At 48.3% G+C, this 15,000-nt stretch overlaps 1 protein-coding gene across 2 annotated transcripts in view; it reads left to right on the top strand.

Annotated features, from left to right (window-relative positions):
- The window catches only part of LOC135104459 (CLIP-associating protein-like), an 87,173-nt gene that overhangs the window by 50,009 nt on the left and 22,164 nt on the right, over positions 1-15,000 (top strand). Inside the window, exon 3 of one of the 2 annotated variants that reach the window (XM_064011927.1) lies at positions 1,974-3,872. The exons of the other annotated variant lie outside the window; for it this stretch is intronic. Coding sequence (XP_063867997.1) covers positions 1,974-2,051 — 78 coding nt within the window. The 3' untranslated portion in view covers positions 2,052-3,872. Of the gene's footprint in view, positions 1-1,973; positions 3,873-15,000 lie in introns of those variants that run through there. 2 annotated transcript variants of the gene reach the window in all.

Raw genomic sequence — 15,000 nt, 5'->3', positions numbered from 1 at the left:
AGAGAGAGAGAGAGAGAGAGAGAGAGAGAGAGATCCCGACCCGGCCTCGATTAACTCAGTCTGGGCCATTAACAAGCCCTTATTATATCACCGCTGAAAATTGTCTCCTGCTTTTCCTGTGATGGATTAAATACCCGCCAAGGACAAGGTGGAGGGTGCCAAGCTGCGACAGGAGGAGGGGAGGGGAAGGAAGGGGAGGGGAGAGACAGGGGAGGGGAAGCTAAATTACGTCGGAGGAAAATGAGAAAATATATATAAGACTGAGGGGAAAGAATAAGAGAGGTTAGGGTGGAGTGAAGGAAAGAGACAAAGAAAATATGATAAAGGAGGAGGAGGAGGAGAAGGAAGGGAGAAGAGGGAGGAATATATTAGGGAGAGTCGAGCTACCTACCTAAGTTATGTTGCGTATGAGATGGAGTCAGAGAGAGAGAGAGAGAGAGAGAGAGAGAGAGAGATGAGAGAGAGAGAGAGAGAGAGAGAGAGAGAGAGAGAGAGAGAACTTGTGGGGAATGACATGGGAAGGAAGCAGGAAGGGAAGAAAAGGAAGGGGAAAGGACAGGTCGTGGTAGTGTGGGAGAGTGAGAGAGAGAGAGAGAGAGAGAGAGAGAGAGAGAGAGAGCAAGAGAGAGAGAGAGAGAGAGAGGGAGGGAGAGAGAGAACAGGGAACTGGGAAAAAATATCAGAAAAATAAAGATGGAAGGAGAGATGCAGAAGAGGGATAAGAGAGAGAGAAAAGATGAGGATTAGGAGAGGATAAGGACAGGAATGGTACAAGAGAGAGAGAGAGAGAGATGAGAGAGAGAGAGAGGAGGAGAGAGAGAGAGAGAGAGGGGGGGGGGATTTGGGGGGTGGGAGTGGTACATCAACATCTAGATAACGAGTGGCCTTAACTGGTACAACGAAGTAGCAGGTTCCTCTCTCAGTCCTCTCTGTCTCCCAAGTAATTGTATGTTTCTCTCTCTCCTCCTCTCTCTCTCGTCTCTCTCTCTCTCTCTCTCTCTCTCTCTCTCTCTCTCTCTCTCTCTCTCTCTCTCTCTCTCTCTCTGCAAGTGGCGGGAAGATCCAGTGGGCGGAACGAAATTTGTCGACTCGTGTTTACAAAAAGTTAAGAAAAATTACCTTAAGATTGATCGGGGGGTAAAGTTTAGCGGGTCGTGAAGGCCGTGGGCGAGGAGAGAGAGAGAGAGAGAGGATGAGGAGAGAGAGAGAGAGGAGAGAGAGAGAGAGAGAGAGAGAGATATGTCACACGTTTTGTTGCGTGAGGCGTGGCCCATGGCTCTCTCTCTCTGTGTCTCTGTGTCTGTGTGTGTGTGTGTGTGTGTGTGTGATGCAAGAGAAGCACGTGCTCATGCAAGAGATACACGTAATTTGTCTGTAATGGGGGAACATGCATTGTGAGAGAGGAGGAGGAGGAGGAGGAGGAGGAGAGAGATTTATGTGGAGGAGGAGGGAATAGAGGGCGTCGGGCGGGTGGGCGGCGTCTTACAGGTGGTGCTTCTCCCTCTCTCTTCATTCCTCCTCGCCCCTCCCACTCTCCCTCCCTGCACCGGACGTAGGTCATGATGCTCAATTGAGTTGTTAGCTACCTCAGCGTGCTGGTGGAGGGAGATGGAGAGAGAGAGAGAGAGAGGGAGAGAGAGAGAGAGGGAGAGAGAGGGGGATAGGGAGGAGATGGGAAGAGGCAGGGATGTACACGCAGGAGATAAGAGGCAGGGTTCTCTCCATTCCCTGTTGATGAGGAGAGGGAGGCTGGCTGGCGCACCTGTCCCTGGAGCTTGTGCTTATCTTCTTGCTGTAGTCATTATCTCGTGCACTGCTGGGTAATTATCCTTCTCCTCGTCCTTATTTCCATGCCTGTGTTCCTGTGTGGCAATCCGTGAAGCTATTATTTTTATCATTACTATTATTTTCCTCCCTAATAAGCCAGGACCCCTTAATAAGCTGTGAATTAATTATTTTCCTTTTCATTTCAGGTTCGTGTTGTGCGCCTGTTAATCACCTCCTCAGGTAGGCAGACGGGACCCGCCCAAGTGGACTTTTACGGTAGTTGATTTTACCGTTATGAGCGGCACGCTGTAGGCTTCTTAATGGAAGGCTGAAATGGTGGGGCAGTGAAAAAATAACAGGTATCGAAAGTGTCTAACCATTGTTAATTACGGGCTGAGTGGCTGAGACAGGTGTAGCGCGCCGCGGGGCTTCTCTCAGGTGCGCTGCCTAATAAGGTAATCAACAGCAGCAACAAAAACAGTGGAGGGTGGAGGTTGTTACTCTTACATGTTAATTTCACAACGCCCCGCCCACCTTACAAACGCCCACCTGGTGTTACATTTGATCAGCTGATTTTACCTGCACACGAGTTGTTCAGGAAATTGGGAAGCCTTGTGGTCTGTCGACTGATTGAATTTAAGGCGCTGCAGGAACGGGGGTCATGCGGCGCCGCCTTGAGGGACGTCTGGAAAAGGAAGGGAAGAAGGAGGAAGGGAAAGTAGGGGTGATAAGGCCATGGATCTTGCCCGGGTCACACGTAGCAAGGAAGGGCTGGATTGGAAAAGGAGAAGGGGGAGAGCGAGGAATTAAAATGGGAGGAGAGTGGCGAAGGAGAGCCTGGGTAGTAAAGGAAGGCTTGGGAAAAAAGCAGGTTAGAGAGGGACAGAGAGCACCAACAAGGCTGTACCAAAGGTTGAGGCATTATAGTGAAGGAGAGGACCACGAAATCACCTTTATAATGATGTTAGCTTCTCTCAGGTGTCCATTAGGCGTGTGTGCCCGCCCCCCATAGTCTCTTCTCCCCACAGTGGTGAGCGCCTAATGGGGTATCCGGGCCATTAATTGGTAAGGGCGTCGCGTCCCCTCGTATACAGCCCGGGGCGGTGGCTGTGATGGCGCGTGATAGCTGGTGTGGGCCGCGCACTGAGCTCAGGGCCGGGTTGTGATTAATTTTCAGTCAACACTTACTAATTAAAGGGAGAGATAAAAGGTGAAGCAGAGAATATAATGAATTAAGATAAATCTACAATAAAAAAATAAAAAAACACTCCAGGTGTGTTAGAAAAAATGTGAATATCATTCGAGGTTTTAGGAGTAAAGAAATGATCACAATGTTATCTACGTAAGATAACAAGATAACTAGGATTCACCTACAAATGTAAAAGCAACCTAAGTATGGGTATCTAAGAAAAAAAAATATGAAGCTGAGTTTTTGAGATGAAGTACCCAGTGACGTTGAAGTGTTCTGTATATAAAGTCAGACGACGTCAGGTTTAGTGAGGTATCGAGTGTTTTTCCTTCACGGTTGTCTATCAGCAGGCAAACACGCCAGGGCAGGTGCGTGGTCCCCTCCGGCTGTCAGCCTGCGCCGCACCCCAAAGCCAAGGACGCAGTGATCTGAGGGTGAGGGAGCATCAAAGGCAGTGGGGAGGAAGGGGCGTTTCTATGCGGAGTTAGAGCGGCTCAAAGAGGGAAGGGGAAGGCATGTGAGGGGAGTCGTGCACCGAAGGGCAAGTTAACTCCCACAGCCGCGGTCACACACACACACGCACTCCCAGAGACCACGCAGACAGCCACACATGCATCACCGCCCACACCTCCCCTAACTCACTCTTCATTCCGGCGGCTGTCTGCTGCCGCCACCTGGGGCTCCGCGGTGAGTTAACGCCGCTCACGGGCCCGTAATTGTAGTATGGGGTGTGGGTGCACTTGTTGGCGGCGGAGGTGGTTTGGGGCGGGCAGGGCGGGATGGGTTGGCCCGGGGGAGAGAATGAATGGCCGCCCCACGCGAGCAAGCTTGTCGTGATGGAAACATATTTAAAGTGAGCACCGGCAGCAGGTGGGGACAGCCAAGAGTTGTAATGATGGGCTCCTCCCCCTCCTCCTCCCCCCTCCTCCTACTCTTTTTCCCCCTAAGCTAACCATCTGTTAATGGAGTGTGCACGTTCGCAAAGGCTCCGTGATGGCCGCGCTGCAAGATGTTTTGCGCGTCACTCCGCGTATCGACTGCGGCGCGAGGGGCGTGGGCCACACCTGCAGGCTGTGGACTCGTGGCCGCCGCAGAGAAAGTTACCGGGAGAAATTGCCGCAGCCCACACACGTCCCTGGCGGTCCGAGTAATGGCGGGGCGGCCTCACTGCTGTTCAGGCCGACACTCAAGGCCTCCGCCGGTGTGTGAGCATCGGCGCCTGTGCGCAGCCCCGAGGCAGCAACATGGGAAAGATGTAGGACTGCGTTGTCCACCAGAGTGTGAGACAGGTGTGTGACACGTCCCAGACCCGTTGTGTGGCAGGTGTACTGATGACCGGTATTGGATAGGCCGGGAAGGTCGCTGGGTACACGGTGCCGATGACGGACACACACACACACACACACACACACACACACACACACACACACACACACACACACACACACACACACACACACACACACACACACACACACACACACACACACACACACACACACACACACAGAGATAGATAGATAGGTTATTGACAACAACGAGATTGACACTAAGTATACATAAATACAATGAAATGTTTAATGTTACATAACAATAGCCAATAAGCCCACATTTGAAATTTTTATAATATAGTCCATTGAAAATATTATTTGACACACACACGTCTTACGTGCATAATTACCCAAGGTTCAGCTGAAGCGTAGTCGTTACTTGGTCCCTTTATAATGATGTTCCTGTAGTGCATCACCTCAGTGGCTGGACACCTGAGCCAGGCCAGAGGTAGCTCAGGGACTCTCGGCGGCGCCCGATGTGGCCAAGGCAGCCTTAGGGAACTCATGTGGCAACACGGCAGGCCGGTGGCAGCGGTGCATTCTTGGCCGTGTAGGTCATGCTTGGCTCACCTGCTTGGGCTGTTGTTGACAGTGTGTGTGTGTGTGTGTGTGTGTGTGTGTGTGTGTGTGTGTGTGTGTGTGTTGAGAGAGAGAGAGAGAGAGAGAGAGAGAGAGAGAGAGAGAGAGAGAGAGAGAGAGAGAGAGGGCGTAGCGTCGAAAGATCCGCCGTGTGTCTGTGGGAGGCGGCAGTGTAGGTGTCCTTCGAGTGGGTGTAGCTGAGGGTGAAACCTGATTACCTGGCTGGGCCTCGCACCTGGCGCCCGTGCTCCATGTGCTGGTGTGTGTCGAGGTCCACCATTGCTGCCTTGCTGGGAGAATGAAGATGATGATAGATAGATAGATAGACAACTTTATTTATCTTAGGGGTACAAATATCTTAATGTATTTGATGAAAGGCCAACGAAAAGAAGCCTTCAATGACAACATACCTGTGTAAGCCAGTGTGGCCTGTCAGATCATTGTGGTCAGTAAACTGCATCCATCTATTCTTTTACTGGTCTCTCTCCGCCAGTCTTTACCACCTGACTCCCAGTGGTGACGTGGAGCTTATATCCGCCTCACTCTCACCTCAACATGAAGCTGAGTCTCCTTACCATTTACCTGTCCCCACGTGCCTATCATCTCCCCACACAGCGTCGCCCACCCCCTCCACGCTTCCCTCTGCCTCCCACATAGGCACATTCCCCAGGCACCCTTCTCAGGCATCCACCTCCACTCCACCCACCACAAGCCCTATGTAAAAGACGTCCATCTCTCTCTCTCTCTCTCTCTCTCTCTCTCTCTCTCTCTCTCTCTCTCTCTCTCTCTCTCTCTCTCTCTCTCTCTCTCTCTCTCTCTCTCTCTCTCTCTCTCTCTCTCTCTCTCTCTCTCTCTCTCACACACACACACACACACACACACACACACACACACACACACACACACACACACACACACACACACACACACACACACACACACACACACACACACACACCTGTACACAACCACGCAACCGTTGGTTTGTCTTTCCTGTATCATCTGTTGCGAATTGTATTTTTTTTACTTTAAATTGTCTGTTTATTTTTTGCCGTCGTGTCATTTATGTATTTATGTATTTATTTATCTCTTTGTATTTCTTTATGCTAGGTTTTATTTTACTTTATGTGCAACGCCGTATGTCCGCTTTACTTAAGAGCAAAAAATATGTCAGTCAGTCAATCAGTCATTCAGTCAGTCAGTCAGTCAGTCAGTCAGTCAGTCAGTCAGTCAGTCAGTCAGTCAGTCAGTCAGTCAGTGAATCACTCCTTACTTTCTATCCCTAACCTTCACACATATCCATCGTCTCCTTCCCGTTTACACACACACACACACACACACACACACACACACACACACACACACACACACACACACACACACACACACACACACACACCATTCCTTCAATTCCAAAATTCTCCTCCTCTTCCCCTCCCGCCACTCAGCAAGGACGCCTTATCGCCTGCCTGTGTCCCTGTCAAGGCAGCCCCTGATATCTGCCTCTTATCGTGCCTCAGCGGCGTACCGGGCCTGGGAGAGGAGGCTGAGGGGTAATGGAGGGAGGATGGGAGGGGGAGGGAAGAGAAACCTATGATGAAAGGGGTAAATATATGAGTAGGTGGTGGAGGGAAGGGAGAAAAGGAAGGGAATATTTGCTTTGGAGGAGGAGAAAAAGGAGGAGGAGGAGGAAAGGAAGAAGGAGAAAGAGGAGAAAAGTAGGAAGAGGGGAAGAGAAGAAGAAGAAGAAGAGGAGGAGGAGGAGGAGGAGGAGGAGGAGGAGGAGGAGGAGGAGGAGGAGGAGGAAGAAGAAGAAGAGGAGGGGAAGGAGGAAAAGGAGAAAAAAAGGAGGATATTCAAATATTTGTAGTAATCATTGCATTGTATCCTCGTAGTAAGGCTGGTTACCTGGGCTAAACTCACTGGTCTTACCTGAGTCGCGTTCACCTGTGCCTGCCTGCCTGAATAACCAACACTTGTGGTATTTACGTCACGTTAAGTATTAAATTTAACCATTTCTGTTGAATCACATACTCATAAAGGCTAATTTCTCTCTCTCTCTCTCTCTCTCTCTCTCTCTCTCTCTCTCTCTCTCTCTCTCTCTCTCTCTCTCTCTCTCTCTCTCTCTCTCTCTCTCTCTCTCTCTCTCTCTCTCTCTCTCTCTCTCTCAGGTGTTCCTATTACGTTAGAACACCTGCGTATCTTACACACACACACACACACACACACACACACACACACACACACACACACACACACACACACACACGTATAATTTGATATAAAACGATCACGTATATGGTTTCTGGTATGTGTGTGTGTGTGTGTGTGTGTGTGTGTGTGTGTGTGTGTGTGTGTGTGTGTAGAGCGTTGTAGAGGGAGAAGAGAAAAAGAAGAGGAGGAAAGGAAGGGAAGTGGACTGAATACAAGGAATGATGCAGATGGAGAGACGATACGTAGATGGTGAATATAATGATTGTATTGAAGCGAAAGGAAAGGAGAAGAAAAGGAAGAAGAAGGGAAGGATGCAAGGGAAAGGGAAAAAAAAAAAGGAAAGAAAGAAGTGCAAGAATTAATGGGAAAGGGAGGAAACGCAGAGAATTCAATTGCGTGAAATGAGAGAGAGAGAGAGAGAGAGAGAGAGAGAGAGAGAGAGAGAGAGAGAGAGAGAGAGAGAGAGAGAGAGAGAGAGATTAAACAGTTCTAAAAATTAAGTTAAAGGACAAATTGCTGAATCTCTCTCTCTCTCTCTCTCTCTCTCTCTCTCTCTCTCTCTCTCTCTCTCTCTCTCTCTCTCTCTCTCTCTCTCTCTCTCTCTCTCGTCTTATCTTCATATGCAAATCTTATCAGTGTGTTATCTTCTTTTGATGTTTTTTTCTTAAATAATATGAAGGAGAATACCAGACATGTTTCCTCCTCCTCCTCCTCCTCCTCCTCCTCCTCCTCCTCCTCCTCCTCCTCCTCCTCCTCCTCCTCCTCCTCCTCCTCCTCTTGATTAACTCTCTCATTCTCCATGTCTCAGCATAATTACCAGCTCCTCATTTCCTCCCTCACTACCTCTTCTCTATTTCTCTTTTTCCTTCTCTTCCTTTCTCTTTCCTCTTACCCTCTTCGTATCCTCCACTTTTCCTTAGTCTACATTCTTTTTTTTTTCAGTTGTGCTATTTAACATTTTCTATTTATTTCCCTTCTCCTCTTTTCTCTTCTCTTCTCTTCTCTTTTTCTCTTCTCTTCTCTTCTCTTCTCTAACACATACTTTTCTTCCTTTCTCTACCATTTCCTCTGCCCTTTCTAAATCTCTCCTTTCCACTCATTCTTTCCCCATCACCCTTTCTTGTTTCCCCGTTTTTTTCCCTCCACATCTGTTTTTTCCTCCCCTTCCCTTCCCTTTGCCTGTCCTCCCTGTCCAACCCTTCACCCTTCCCATGCCATCACTTCCCCTTCCCTTCCCTTCCTTTTCCCATCCTCCTCACCCTCCCCACTCGTCCATCGTCACGCCGCACGCCCGGGTAATCCCTTCCCGCCGCCGCTTAGGTTAATTGGCCTTTCGCTTGAGCCCAAATGATGCCAGTCGCCTTATTAGTCTGAAATATTGCGCTGCATTCATGTTCGTGCTGAGAGAGAGAGAGAGAGAGAGAGAGAGAGAGAGAGAGAGAGAGAGAGAGAGAGAGAGAGAGAGAGAGAGAGAGAGAGAGAGAGAGAGAGAGAGAGAGAGAGAGAGAGAGAGAGAGAGATATGGGTAAGTAGATGAGAGAAGGAAAAAAAGTGCAAGGAAAGTGGGGACACACACACACACACACACACACACACACACACACACACACACACACACACACACACACACACACACACACACACACACACACACACACAATCCATGACGGGGGCGTGGGAGCGGAAAGCCGCGCCCTCCGTTATGATATCTGTGTTCATTTTCCAACTTCCACCACTTCATTCGTCTCTCTCTCTCTCTCTCTCTCTCTCTCTCTCTCTCTCTCTCTCTCTCTCTCTCTCTCTCTCTCTCTCTCTCTCTCTCTCTCTCTCTCTCTCTGGCTGGCTGGCTGGCTATCTGTCTGTAATTATTTTTTATATGTTTATAATTTTATTGCCAAAGTTGTTCCATCACAAAACGTTTTTTCTATAACCACTCGTTTTCCTGTTGTCAGAATGGTTTATTTTTTCCGCTTCTGAAACGTTTTTTCCAATAACCATTTTTTCCTAAAGAACCAAACGTTTTCGTTTGCCAGATGTTTTTTTTTTATCAACAAACGTTTTTCCATCACCAGCTGTTATTTCCTTGACAAACGTTTTTCTTCTTTCATCACCACCAAACTTATTTTTGGCACCAAGCGATTATATTGTTCTTTTACCAGGCGTTTATTTTTATTTCTTAATTTGTTTCCTTGTCAGTTGTCAGAAGTATTGTATATCACCAGACAGTTCTCCTTCACCAATTATTTTCTCTTATTTCAACCACCTGTATCTCTCCCTGTCACCAAACTCTTTCCCATCAACAGATATTTTCTTATCACAAATAATATCTGAAGAAGCTCTTGACTGACACTGGGAAATTGGCTTGACGACATGTAGTAAAGATATAAGTTGTAAGGAAGAAAGCATTAAAGGATAATACAATACAAGACTGAAGTGCTGTGCCTTAATACTCACAAGGAATTTTAGCTTTGTGGGGAGAAGATAGAGAAGTGTTGATAAGACGCGTAGATTTGGAAGGTCCTGATAGGGGAAGATTGATGAGAAATAACACCACTTTTTTTACTCTTTCCTGCATTTCTTGCGTATTTTCTTTGCGCGAATAGAGCGAGGTATGAGTGGCAGGGAGTAAGGCTTGGTAAAAAGGATCAGACGTTTTAAAAGGTAATGGTAAAGGGGTAAAGATGAAACAGAGGGTGTAATATTAAAAAAAGAAAAAAAGAATAGTTAAAACCAAATGAGTAAGCTGATAATAGTAGATACGTAAATAAAATAATTTAAATAGGTATTGATAAAGAGATGAAAATTAAATAGTGTAACAAAACAAAAGCAAGCTAATCAATAAATAACTAAAACAAATAAACTAGTACATAAATAAATAGATAAACCAACAATACGATTAAACAAGAAATGACAAAGAGAAAAATAAAGGAAGGAGGAGGACGAAAGAATATTGCGTGGGAAGAAAGGAGAAAACATTAAGAGAGGAAGGGCGGAGGAGGAGGAGGAGGAGGAGGAGGAGGAGGAGGAGGAGGAGGAGGAGGAGGAGAAGGAGAAGGAGGAGGATTGCAGCGGTAATAAAAAGAATGGCAACAGAAGAAGCGTGGCGGAAACTTTCTCTTCTGTCCTGCAATGATTACTGGCGCGGATACCTTTGTGGCTCGTGGGGTGACTGTGGTGCCCTGGCCTGGCTGGTGTGTGCACTGGTGGTGGTGGTGGTGGTTGTGACAGTGACGGTGATGATGATAATGATGATGATGATGATGATGATGATGATGATGATGATGATGATGATGATAGCAAACTCTGACTGAACGATGATAACAAATAACACATCATCTGACACTTGTATAATTTCACTTAACCCTTTCATTACCACTAGTCGTATTTTAGTAACATTTAGAGCAGTATAAGAATATATTATGGATAGATTGAGCAAATAGAATAAAAAACTAATTCATCATTCTCTAGGCCACAGGAATACTTAACATGCTCTAATATAACAACAGGTGTCTGAAAAGTTGTAAGGTATTGTGGGGAAAAAGAACACTTGGTACTCAAAGGGTTAATTAAAGGCGGTAGAAATAAATAAACAAGAATGAAGGTTAAGAAAACTCGCAATAAAAGGGTAAAAGGATAAAAAAAATAGCCTTGAGACAGAAGGAATATGAAGACCATAAAAGGCGAAGGGGAGAGGTAATGAAAAAGAAATAGAAGTGGGAATGACGTGATTATTAGGGTGAAGGTAGGGCTGGGTTTGGACTTCTTAGGGTGAGAATGTCCTTGGCTTGGTGAGGGTGAGAGAGACTTTGGCGTTGTCTCCTCCTCCTCCTCCTCCTTTCTCATTTTCCTTTTCCTTTTATTTCTGCTCGTCTTCCTCCTCCTCCTCCTCCTCGTTCACATTTGACGCTGTGTGTGTGTGTGTGTGTGTGTGTGTGTGTGTGTGTGTGTGTGTGTGTGTGTGTGTGTGTGTGTGTGTGTGTGTGCTCGAGGAAAGGTGAAGTCTGAAAGCAGTTAATTATTGGTTTAATTGGAGGTTATTTCCGACGAGAACATTGCTTCCACAGATTACATGTCTACCGTTAGAGAGAGAGAGAGAGAGAGAGAGAGAGAGAGAGAGAGAGAGAGAGAGAGAGAGAGAGAGAGAGAGAGAGAGAGAGAGAGAGAGAGAGAGAGAGAGAGATAGCTCATTTAGCAGTAATTAGTCCAGCTGTCAGGTAGCTGCAGGTCTCAGCCTTCAGTCAATACCTGTGTCAGTGCAGGCAGGCATGTATCAAAGCCACGCCGGCAGACCGTCGCCCCCCGCCAGGCACGCGATGTGCTCGTCAGGGTTGTGGCGACGCGGTGTAATAATGCGGCAGGGAAAGCACGTCAGTAATACCCCTTTCCGTAGTGTTATTATCTGATTATTTCTTTATTTCTTCATTCATATGTTTATTATTTTATTTTATTTTATTTTATTTACCTTTGAGATCACATGAACACGGTCACTCCATCTATTTTCTGGGATTTGTTAGGTTACATAAGAGACGTTGGGCTAATTCATCCTGGGTTAGATTTAGTTTATGCTTACCGAATCTAGCATAGGGTATTGTAACATAATTTAAACTAATCCAACCAGACCCAACCCAACCCAACTTAATGTAACCTAACGTATTCTAATCCGGTCCATCCTAACCTAACCTAATCTGTCGCATACCAAAAATAACTGGCTTGCTGTTTCCTCGCGATTCTTCTTCCTTTCCATTATTTCGTTTTATTCCTTGATACTCGCTCTCCGCGTAGTGGTGGCTGGAGCGGGTAGTCCTCTACGGATCCCGCGGCGGTGTAGGTTCCCTGAGGCCGAGGATGCCTTTCCCAGTGGCGGCGGGAGGAAGTGTGGGGGTTAATGGCTGTGTGATTGCGAGAGTTGCCGCGGGAAGTTGTTGTCGTGATGGAGGAGAGTTCCTCTGTAATGCCGAGAGGTGGCGACCCCCGACCCCTCACCTTGCCACCTTCAGTTCCCTCACCTCCTCTACCTCCCGAGGGCCTCACCCCCTCCCCCGCGACCTTCCGGCGTGCATCGGGGGAGGCGAAGGGGAGTGTGCAGGGATTAGTTCGCTGCGGCTGTGCCTCATCGAGGGCGGCTGATGAACTGTTGGCAGTGTGTGTTTGACCTCGGGGATCGATACGTTTTTAAGGTGATGTCCAAGGAAACAAGAAGAGTCGCGTCACGTTCTTTTTTTTTCTTTCTTTCGTTCTTTCTTTTTTTTTTTCCCTATCTCAGGGATATATTGCGTGCTGCCGCCCCGCCTCGGGTTGAGGGGCACGTGCATCCGTGACACAGAATACAAGGTCAAACCACAGTCAGCGCCCGCAGCAGATGGGCAAGAGATGAGAGGTGAGGGGCATGAGTGGTGGTAGCGGGGCATTGTGTGGCGTCCCAGCCCTGCGGCACAGGACGAGGCTTTGAATGAAAGCCTGGTGGGGAGCATGTTGCCTCCTGCTCCTCCGTGACGCTCTGCTGCATGCCTGCGGGTCTCACGCCGCGCCCCAGGTCGTCATGGTGCCGGGAGTCTCTGCTGTCTATGAAAAAGTGGGTGTTCGCCTGAGCGGACTGAATTCTTCACATGACCTGATATTTATGGGGTAGCTCGAGGAGCGGGCGTGTCTCAAGTCAGGACTGTGAGGTGTGGACCGTGCACTGGCTGTAGAACATTCTCAAGGCAGTGAGAGAAAGAGAGTGTAGAGGGTCCCTCGTGAAGATTCACGCCCTTCTGACCGAGGGTTGGTGCCGCTGTGTTGTCAGGAACAAGCGCGAGGCACCGGAAGGGTTAGCACTCCTCGTGTTTGCTGAGATTAGCGAGTAATGGACGGAGGCCGAGGGAGGCAGCGCGGCAGGGCAGGTGTGGGACACCGAGGGCCAGGTAGAGCGTCGATACATTCCGGGGTGACTGGTGTGCGTGACCCAGTGTCCACCGCCCCGCCCCGCCCCGCCTTGCCTACATCTGCATGAGAGGTCAGGCAGTTCATTGGCCTAGTCTCATTACACATTGCTACTCCCCTCACGCCGCACGCCTCCACCCAGGCCAGCGTTAAGCAGGCCAAGGCGTTGCGTAAAGATAACCGCAGAACAGCAGCTTCGGTGGTCACGTCATGCTGTCACGCCTGTCATCGCTGCTCTCACGCTGCAACCACCGCCTCGCAGACCTTGCTGCAGGCGGCGCTGGCGAGGCTTTGGCTCACTAGGGTTTATATGTAATCCCGTTCGTTCACTGTTCCCTCCAGCTGGTGCCGTGATGGGCACGGCGGCTGGTAATGATACTCCTGTGCCAGGGGGTGACGTCAGCACACCTGTCACCGGAGTGTTGGACACCGCAGAGCTGCGGCGCCGGAAGGTCAGCAGTGCCAACCATTCCGATGTGCCTCGTGCATGGCAGACCCGCCACGCGACATCCCCCTTGACTCACTTCTTATTTATTGACCCACAACTCTGCCATGGCTTCTTCCCAAGCTTCATGAAATGTGAAGCAACTGTACACTTTAGAACGAAGTATCGAGCTATCAAACCTTTTATTGCCTGTAGTTATTTAACTTTTTATCCGGGGTGCCTGAAGTAACAAGTGGCAAGCTGTCATGAGCAGTCAGGAAGGGTTACATATTTAGACAGTGACCTTGCCGGCTTAGGATGCATAGTAGGATGAACCAGTAGTGCTGAATTCCTTCATGTTTCCAGGCTTAAGATGGAGTACACACCTCTCGCTTATTCCAGTTAGCCTCTGTACAAACACGTTGCTCTTCCCTCCTCATTCACTTTTCCCTCGTATTTCTATTTTTTTCTCTCCTCTCTCTCTCTGCGGTGCCTCGCTGCCCTTTGCCTAGGGAACGGTTAGTGTTGCAGTGGTGGGGCAGCAGCCTCAGGTGTGCTTCGATTGGGGTGCAGCTGAGCAAAACACTTGATGCTCCCCATGGAATGTTTATTATGCTGTAGTATTTATGTGGTTATCGTGTGTGTGTGTGTGTGTGTAGAGAGAGAGAGAGAGAGAGAGAGAGAGAGAGAGAGAGAGAGAGAGAGAGAGAGAGAGAGAGAGAGAGAGAGAGAGAGAGAGAGAGAGAGGTAATAACTACTCACCACTCACCTGAACACTTGCAATCGAGGCCTTGATCACGTGTGGCATCTTGGCGAGGCCTGCCGTGGCCCCTGTGACACTGTGCCACCACCACACAAATAAAATATAGCTGTTCGTGTATTTCTTTCTTCTCATTTTTCCTTAATTTTCATCTTTAGTTCATCATGTTTTTGTCCCAATCTTCTTTCATTAATTTTCGTTGATTCTCTCTCTCTCTCTCTCTCTCTCTCTCTCTCTCTCTCTCTCTCTCTCTCTCTCTCTCTCTCTCTCTCTCTCTCTCTCTCTCTCTCTCTCTCTCTCTCTCTCTCTCTCTCTCTCTCTCTCTCTCTCTCTCTCTCTCTTACTTTTTAAAACTTTATCTTTCTTTATTTTCTTTCTTTGGTCATTTTTTTTTTTTTCTCTCTCTCTCTCTCTCTCTCTCTCTCTCTCTCTCTCTCTCTCTCTCTCTCTCTCTCTCTCTCTCTCTCTCTCTCTCTCTCTCTTACTTTTTAAAACTTTATCTTTCTTTATTTTCTTTCTTTGGTCATCTTTTTTTCCCTCCCTTGCACTTAAGATCTCCTCCTCCTCCTCCTCCTCCTCCTCCTCCTCCTCCTCCTCCTCCTCCTCCTCCTCCTCCGCTAGATTCCCCAGGGCCGTGTTCGACAGTCGTGCTAGATGGCTGAGATCTCCTCCTCTTCCTCCTCCTCCTCCTCCTCCTCCTCCTCCTCCTCCTCCTCCTCCTCCTCCTCCTCCTCCTCCTCCTCCTCCTCCTCCTCCTCCTCCTCCTCCTTGCCGACTCTTAACACTAACTTTTCTTTTTCTCTAACATATTTTT

Source organism: Scylla paramamosain, chromosome 10, assembly GCF_035594125.1.
Source record: "Scylla paramamosain isolate STU-SP2022 chromosome 10, ASM3559412v1, whole genome shotgun sequence".
Classification (NCBI taxonomy): domain Eukaryota; kingdom Metazoa; phylum Arthropoda; class Malacostraca; order Decapoda; family Portunidae; genus Scylla; species Scylla paramamosain.
Note: the sequence above shows the minus strand (reverse complement) of the source record. Positions and strands in the feature narration are given on the sequence as shown.